The sequence below is a fragment of the Physeter macrocephalus genome, chromosome 21 (genome assembly GCF_002837175.3).
Source record: "Physeter macrocephalus isolate SW-GA chromosome 21, ASM283717v5, whole genome shotgun sequence".
Lineage (NCBI taxonomy): Eukaryota > Metazoa > Chordata > Mammalia > Artiodactyla > Physeteridae > Physeter > Physeter macrocephalus.
In genome coordinates, this window is record NC_041234.1 from 77454270 (window position 1) to 77462579 (window position 8310).

At 50.2% G+C, this 8310-nt stretch overlaps 1 protein-coding gene across 3 annotated transcripts; it reads right to left on the bottom strand.

The window, feature by feature from the left end:
* Positions 1-2426: 2426 nt before the first annotated feature.
* Positions 2427-5330, bottom strand: LOC102988107 (protein ARMCX6). Of its 3 annotated transcripts, none has more exons than XM_007120533.4 (4): positions 5227-5330; positions 4849-4927; positions 4399-4477; positions 2427-4100 (listed from the first exon to the last, which is right to left on the bottom strand). In XM_007120533.4, the coding sequence occupies exon 4, from the start codon at positions 3922-3924 to the stop codon at positions 3028-3030; it is 897 nt and encodes a 298-aa protein (XP_007120595.1). In that variant the 5' UTR covers positions 3925-4100; positions 4399-4477; positions 4849-4927; positions 5227-5330; the 3' UTR covers positions 2427-3027. The 3 variants fall into 3 exon arrangements, with proteins under 3 accessions (XP_007120595.1, XP_007120593.1, XP_007120594.1); XM_007120531.4 differs by having other exon boundaries at positions 4399-4518; XM_007120532.4 differs by having other exon boundaries at positions 4399-4518; positions 4837-4927.
* Positions 5331-8310: the final 2980 nt, after the last annotated feature.

Below are 8310 nucleotides of genomic sequence, written 5' to 3' on the forward strand. Positions count from 1 at the left end.
GAGGGCCCTGGGAGTTAGAGCAGAAATCAGTACCTACAGGCACAAAGTGTAGACAAGATAATGAGATGAAGAAGAAGGGAATCCAGGGCGCTTTGTGGAGCTGGAGGGCAGTCTGTGGAGGCAGTTCCAGATTTACCGAAGAGACAGCTTTGGCTAGGGCGGCCCCATCAAGGCAGGCACCTCCCCACGGAGTGTGACAAGCTCAAGCTTTGATGACCTTGTCTAATGTTTGCCATGGGGAAACCTGGCAAGAAACTCATTTGGTTGCAGAAGAGAGGTGGGCTAGTTTGTGCTTGGTGTTCCCCTGCTGTTTCATTTTTGAATTAAGCATGGGAGGAGGCACCTTAGTCTTTCCAGTGCTGAAAGCCTCTGAATGTCTTAATCAGGCCCTGACTGGCAGGCATGCGCCCCGCCCCCCCGTGCTCCCCCTCCACGCCCCCCGCTGAAGTCCCCCTCCACGCCCCTGTAGTAGGCAGAACGGGGAGCTGGGCTCCTGCCCTGGCACAGCAACCAACAAAGGGATGAAGGGCAGACCAGAGCCCTGTGCTTCCACACGCAGGGAGTGTTTTCGGGAGGGCAGTGCCAGCAAATGGAGAAGGGGTTCTTGACTTGGGCCAAGACCACACCGTGGAGACACGTCAATGCTGGCAGGCTGCCCTGTGACAGAATTGCTCAGGAGATGGGCAGAAGGTCTCCGAGCCCCCCCCGCGATAGGAGTCAGCTGTGGCCTGAAAGCGCCAAATGCCTGCCTCAGAGACGGTGGACCTACTGCCTGTGGCAGGACTCAAAACGGGGACTCGGCAGAGTGCAGAGCAGGAGGGAAGCACGTGTTAATTTGGGACCCCGAGCCAGGAGGAAGGAGAAATGCTCCGCCTTTGGGCTGAGATTACAGAGGCTGAGCAATAAGGTGTCGCTGAAGACACCATCGGCCAGCAGGCTCCACTGGGACAAGTGGATGCGGGGCTGCCCGCAGGGCAATCCTGCGTGGGAAACAGACTGCCCGGCCCACCTGAGGCTGGCTTGGGAGAAAGGGGGGGACCACGTTAGCAGCTCTTTGAAAACAAGACAGGGCCCCAGAGCCAGCAAACAAAGCCCCAGCGGGGTGAACATTGCTGGGGGTGTGATGTCGCAGCAACCACAGTCACATGCTGGCCAATCAAGGCACCAGGGTCTGGGAAGGGGCAGAGTCCCTGGCAGGCACCCATGACTACTAGCCATGGCCCAAACTCTGGGGTGGATGAGTACAAGCAGGAGAGTGGCAACCCACCTGCCCCCCAAACTCCAGGAGAAGGGAGGAAAAAAATTGAAAAAAATCTAAAAATTTGAAATAAAACTATGCTCTATACGGAGGAGGGCAGTCAGAAGGCAGAGCACTTGTACCCAGCTGATGCCCAGGGAGCAGTGGCCCAGAGTCACATCCCAGGGAGACCAGGAGAGGGCACCGGGCTCAGAAGCAGCACTGCCCAAAGGCAGCTTCTTGTCCCCTCTGTTAGCCAGGGCTTTGAGGAAGAGAACCATTTCACAACACATCAAAAACACGCAGGGAACCTGGCTTTGGTGATGCAGGGGCTGAGGCTTGCTGGGAGGGGGTGGTGGAATGAGTTGCCCAGATTCATGGAGTGGTTCAGTGTGCAGGGCTGCGTTCTTCCTTTCCTCCAAGGGGTGCCAGGGGCTTGGATGGAGGGCATGAACATGTCTCCGGATGGATGGACCAGCCATGGCCATGCCACGCCCCTCAGCATCTGCCCTCCCACCCCTTCGGGGATTCACAGAGGCCTCCACTGTCCCCTTCCTGGATCCCACAGAAGTACCAGGGATAGGGCAGCAAGGAGGCTCCCCAGAGGAAGCAAGGGCCAAGCCTTTTCACTCAGCCAGGAATTTGAGCTTGGCATCCCAAGGAAGGGAGGGAGCCTGGAAGTAGATTTCACAGCTGCTCCTCAGGAGAGAGAACAACACAAAGCAGGCACTCACTCGGCAAGTAGCAACTGTTACTGCTATAGCTGTGCACTAAATTGGGCAGGGATGGGTTGCCCTGTGGCCCCCAAGGATGTGTAGACAAAACCTCAAGGATACTGACCTTCCTCTCTAGGCCAGCAGGCGAGGAAAGACACCTTCATCGAGGGAAGGATTCCTCTGCATCAGGCACTGTGCTGCCTGCTTCACAGGTGCTGTCTCCTATAGTCCTCCCAACAGTCCTTCTTAATTCCACCCTCCACCCCATTCCCCTGCCCCATCCCCGCCCCCAGCCCCTTCTGGAAGCTTATCCTGAACCCTGCAGCCCATCTCTTCCCCTGCCTCCTGTGGGCACTGCTAGGCGGACATTTTTCAGGGGCAAATGCCCCAGTTAGTTAGCACTGATCATGTATTTTGGGCTTCCTCTTCACGCAGACTATAAACTCAAAGACAAGTACCATGTCTCGTTTTTGCCAGTTAAAGCGCACAGCTTTATTGGTGATACATAAAAATGCAGACTTGGTGGACGAGGCTGAGTCAGTATAGCTCATAGAAGGGGAGTGTACATTTTTTGCTGAATAGGTTTACCATCCATAGGCTCGTGAAGAAAAGAGAGTAAATGAAAAAGAATTCAACCTACGCAGCAACCGATGCATTTTCGGCACAAGCTCCCATGTGGGTCTGGTCTCCACAAGACGGTCCAGCTTAGACAGGGAGACCACCACAGGCAAGGCATCCCTTGTCGGGCTAGAAAATGGTGTTCTTTCACCACACAGCTGAAATGATCCCTTTACCACAGGAAGAAGGCTGCAAGGGAGCAATTTACAACGCGCACTGCCTGCAGACTGCAAAACCAAGAGGTTACTCAAAGCTCCGTGGGAACCCCCGCCTGGCCAACAAGAGAGTGGCCCTGGATTTAGCAAGTGTAACTTTCACCCAGAGATATGGCTATTGGCTAAGGCTGGATCTTCAATAGCACCCACTGCAGAGTCTTTGATTGAGAACACAAGTGTGTGTTCACTGATCGGGTTTTGGTTCGGGGTGGATCAGTCCCATCCTGTTGGAGGGGGCCGTTTAAGAGGCCGGGATTGCTGGGAGAAGCTGTCTGTTTGCGTTCCTGATAAAGAGGGACAGGAAGGAGAGCAACATTTGGGCTCCCAGCAACTCCCCCGCCAAGACTGGCTTTTCAGACAAACCCATCAAGGGTTTCACAACGTGCCCCTCAGCACATTCACTTCCCTCTGGTATCAAAGGAAACTTCAAGTCTGAAACGGACTTGGCAAGCATGTTATTAATAACTGTCATGATTATTAACAAATTTAATCCGGCCTGCTGCAGAAATGAGTTGCAGCAAAGTGACACAGTCTCCCGACACACTTCGTTGATGTACATCTTAAGCTGGCCCTGATTTTCAACACTGGCTTTCAAGTTATCCGGGGCACAGAAAGCCTCAACAGCAGGGTCGGGAATAGGGATCGTGTTTCCAGCAATGGAGAGGCTGGCCAAATGACTATTGATATCGTGGCTAAATGAAAAACCAGTGTCCCGGGGCTGAGCTAACAACACTTTTCCCTGAATGAAAGGGCACTTGGAGAGGCCAAGAACACAACTGAAATTTTTAAAGCTTTGAGCACTCCAAGTATTTTTCCGTTCATAAGGGAATGGGCGCTGTTTTACAGGATGTGTTCGGTTTGCCTTGCCCCCACCTGAAGGCCTGTCCTCGGTGCCACCAGGGGCCCCAGGTTCAGTCCAATCCCCATCCTCACTCCAGGGCCGAGCCATAGTTGTGAAATCAAACCAAATCTCGGGCTCCTCCTCATCAAGCTCCTGTTCATCATCCCATTCCTCTTCCTCCTCCTCCAACTTCTCACCGTCATCTCTTCCTATGGTTAGTTTGTAAACGCAGTAGCAGGCACCTGCCCCAATCATCAGTCCTGCCGCCATCCAACCCACCTCCCGAGCCCGGCCCATGCTCAGGTCAGTGCCAGCCTGGGGGCAGGACAGGAGAGGGCCTTGCTCCACCTGAATGAAGAGTGTTCTTAAGGCTCCACCTGAATGAAGAGTGTTCTTAAGGCTCCACCTGAATGATGGTGGAGGGGAGACGTCTTCAGCCTATTCCAGGCTCCTGAGGCTCTCTTGTGATGAATCTATGGGTGAAAATAATATTAGGGCTTTGGGCTGTGCCTGGATTTGTGCCTCACCAGGCAGAGAGTGGAGTTTGAGTTCTGGTTGAGAGAGGTGGATTATTTGGCAACTATTTCTTTGTTCTTTTCTGTCATCCTCTGTCTACCCTCAGGACCCACCATTTCTCTTCCAGGGCCCACAGAGAAGGGCAGGAGGTGGGACTAGGCTGTTATGGCCAGGAGGGTGACAGGAGAGGCTATCCCTCAGGTAGTCTCCTCCTCCACCACACCCCCACCCCCAAAGACTCAGAGGCAGTCCTACCAAAGTCAGGTAAATTCCTGCTCCTTCTCTTGTCTTCCGTGGTCAGTGCGCCTTCCACAGTGATTGACGGACAGACAGTCTGGCAGAAGGACAAATGGAAAGACAGCCGCCTTTGGGGAACTGAAAGTGTAGTGGATGGATCAGCACTGAGAACACAGGTCCCAGTACCCGCTTTTCTGAATTTCCAGCCTTTGAGTTTAAAATATTTCTCACAACTCCTGACTTTCCTAACGCGGGCTTCCCCGCCCCACCCCCCTTGGCGTCCGCCATTTCCCCAGCAAAGGCCGCCACACCCCTTTCCCTGCACTGAAATGGGAGGGGGTGTGGAGAAAGAAGGGTCCGGGAGGGGGCGACTCGGACCCGGCCCGCACCGTTCCCAGCACCCCCTCTGCGCCATCCCCACCGCCACCCCAACCCAGGGGCCAGGGCTCATCCCACCTTCACACCGACCTGCACGGTCCCAAGGCACTTTGGTCCTTCGCTCGCCGCGACTTTTCCCGGCGACCTACTGGCCAACAGATCTACAGACCTGCAGATAGACGGGGGACCGAGGGGACGGAGTGCTTGGTGGACGGAGCAGCACTCGGGACACGAGTGCCCTGATTGTGGAACCTTTCTTTCCTCGGAGTCTCTGTACCAGCCATTCACTCCCCTCACCCGCCGCCCGAAGTCCGCCAGTTCTCTCTACTAAAATGGGCATGGGGGGGGCGGCGGTATTTAGAAAGTAGGAGAGAAGGGGACACAGCCCCGATCGGCCCGAACGTGGATCCGTGGCGCTCTTGGCCTTCTCCCATCCCATCTCCCTCCAAGCAGAGCCCACGCTCATACCGATCTGCACGGTCCGGGGCTACTTTCCTTCTTCCCTCACACGCCTGCAGTGTGATAGGGGGCTGGTACCCAGACGGAGGCGACTATCAGTACTTCTGCTCTAGGCAGCTCTTGGTCACGTGACGACCACGTCACCAGTGAGCTCTGGCCCCCAATTTCCACTCCCACAAGCAGTGCGGCAGGCGCCAGCCTGCCCCGTACCTCCCCCCATCACACTGGGCCCTGTCACTCTTTTCCTCTGTAACAATACCAGAAACCAGAAGTGACCATGGCTCTCTGGTGTTTGCATTTGCCTTTCTCTAATTACAGGAAGGGGCAGCATCTTTTCCTGGGTCTATCATTACTTATACTTCTTTTGGGGGAAATGTCTTATCCTTTCCTTGGCTCTGAAGCTCCTGTCCTCTCTTTCTTAATTTCTACCCTTTCCCACAACCAGTCTCTGCACCAAAATTAAGCGGAGGGGCGGGGAAGAAAAGCCCAAGTAGCAGTGAGAATTTTGTTAGTATTTTTAATATATTTATGTTTGCTTTCGTCGGTCCTTCCTTTTTTTATTGATTCAAGCTACACTATTTTGTAATCAGAAAATACAAATATATATATGTATATATATATATATATACATATATATAACAAGATTTTCTAGTTAATAAGGAGGCCTCTTCGATTTAAGCTAATTTATACCACACTGAAAATATTTTCTTCTGACTGCACAGGAAATAGCAGCTTTCAAGTAGCATATTAAAATTTAAAAACATATCCTTACAAACAAAGCCAGTGTGCTTTCAATATGATTTATAAATTGATGGATTAAATGAATCTATAGTGAAGTGGTCAGTGCTTTAATTGTGACCAGTTTAGTTAAGTGAACCACTATCCCTTCTTCCTGGCTGAACTCCTAGTGTTAGGTGTCACACGATTGAGATCGTCAGAGGGGACTGCTGGATGGCTTTCATTCTGGCTTTAAAGGACAGACTTTCTGCAGACCCCAAATTCAGATGAATCTTACAAATTAGTAACTTCACAGATGAGCTTGCTTTTCATTCAAAGGTCTTTATTTAAATCTATTCTGAAGTTTCATGGTGTGACCCATAAATCATCCAGAAATTAGAGGATTCCCTGCTATCCCATTGATGAAAATGAGACTTGGTAGATGGAATTTTCATTTCATCATTACACTGGTGAAATATCTCCGGTATCTGTCATTCGTGCACTGTATGTCCCCCTAGCAGGGGCTAGTGTCCAGCATTTTCCAGTGGAAATAGTAGTTAGAGTCTGTGGGTGACTGTAAATCACTGTGACAACCCTTGAGATCCGTCATTTTTCTCTCACAAAAGGCACAGTTTACAGGATTCCAAGCAGTCGCTAGGGGAAAGAGTCCTTTTCATTCCCTGCCTTCTGTTACAATTTCACTGCACCACCCATACAAGCCCCTCAGAATAATCCCAGAACTCAGGGACAAAGTATGCAGAACTTAGTCCCCAGACATTCAGCTGTCCCCGGTGGGGAGTCATACTCTAAATATAGTCCCTTCAGGCAGCCTCTTTCTTAGAACGCTGAAATCTGACACCCCAGCAGGAAGCTCCCTGTGTGAGGGGCCCCAGTGTGGGGGAGGCACTTTCAGGAGGTGAGCCAGGAAGCCCAGAGTGCCTTGCTGGTGAAAATTCAGAAGTCAAGAACGTGTCACAGCTTTATGGTCTTCCTCAAACTTTTATAGACCAAACAAACCAGTATTACAGCTCATCTCTCTAAACCCCTACCTCATTTATTTTGCCGTCATCTCCTTACACCGTTCTTTTCATTGCCCTTTATTTGCTTCTCCAAGGCAAGTGAATTCCATTTATGAAGCCTTACTAACAGAACTCGCAGATTCAACTGTTATCATTCAATCTTTGGCTGCTAAGAACTTATATAAGTGGCTTTTATTTATTTTGAATATATACATTAGAAAGAACTAAGGAGTATGTAAAGCTTAAAAGAGGCAGGTGCTTCAGTGTCATTGACGTGGATTTCCAATAAGAACTCATTCTCACAACTTAGCCAGCCTTCAAGGACAAAAGCTCCACTCTTACCGCTCCTCATTAGTAAAAAATATCTCTCCCCTTTGGTATATTTTTCAATTATTCCAATGTATAACCCCTGACCACCATTCTCCCAGGCTGTCAGACCTTTTCTGTTTGGATCCACTCCTTCTCTTAAACTTCCTAAACCCCATGGGAATGATAACACTTTCAGTTCTCTTACTTTGTAATTTTGATCCACAATTCCTACCAAGGAACCTGGAGACTAGCATTTTTAAAAATTTATTTTATTTATTTATTTATTTTTGGCTGCGTTGGGTCTTCCTTGCTGCGCGCGGGCTTTCTCTAGTTGCGGCGAGTGGGGGCTATTCTTCCTTGAGGTGCACGGGCCTCTCACTGCAGTGGCTTCTCATTGAAGAACACGGGCTCTTTCTAGGCGCGGGGGCTTCAGTAGTTGTGGCACGTGGGCTCAGTAGTTGTGGCTCGCGGGCTCTACAGCACAGGCTCAGTAGTTGTGGCGCCCAGGCTTAGTTGCTCCACGGCATGTGGGATCTTCCTGGACCAGGGCTCGAACCCTTATCCCCTGCACTGGCAGGCGGATTCTTAACCACTGCGCCACCAGGGAAGCCAGAGACTAGCATTTAAAATCTACTTTTCTCTCCGTTATAAATCCACCAACAAATATTTATTTAAGGGCATGCTATTTGCCTGACATACCATTTCAACAGCAAAAATGGAAAATCCTTAAGCAATTCTTCAGACAGTCCTTCAAAAGACTATGTGAAGCCACTGCCAAAAACAACCTTTTGGCTTAAATCAGTATATGGTCACATGTGATGTGTGATTTATAAAGTATCCAAAAACAGAAAAGGATCAGCAGATGGTAACACTAATGGAATTTTGGAGGGTGAGAAAAATTATAGAAGATTGTTATCTTAAAAAGCTATATTACTTTTTGTATTGTGTTATTTGTTTTGTGTGTTGTGTATTAGTTAATTTTGTTTAATTGCAAGCAACAGAAAGCAAATCTGTTTAACTTAAATGAATGTTGAAGACCAGCATCAGC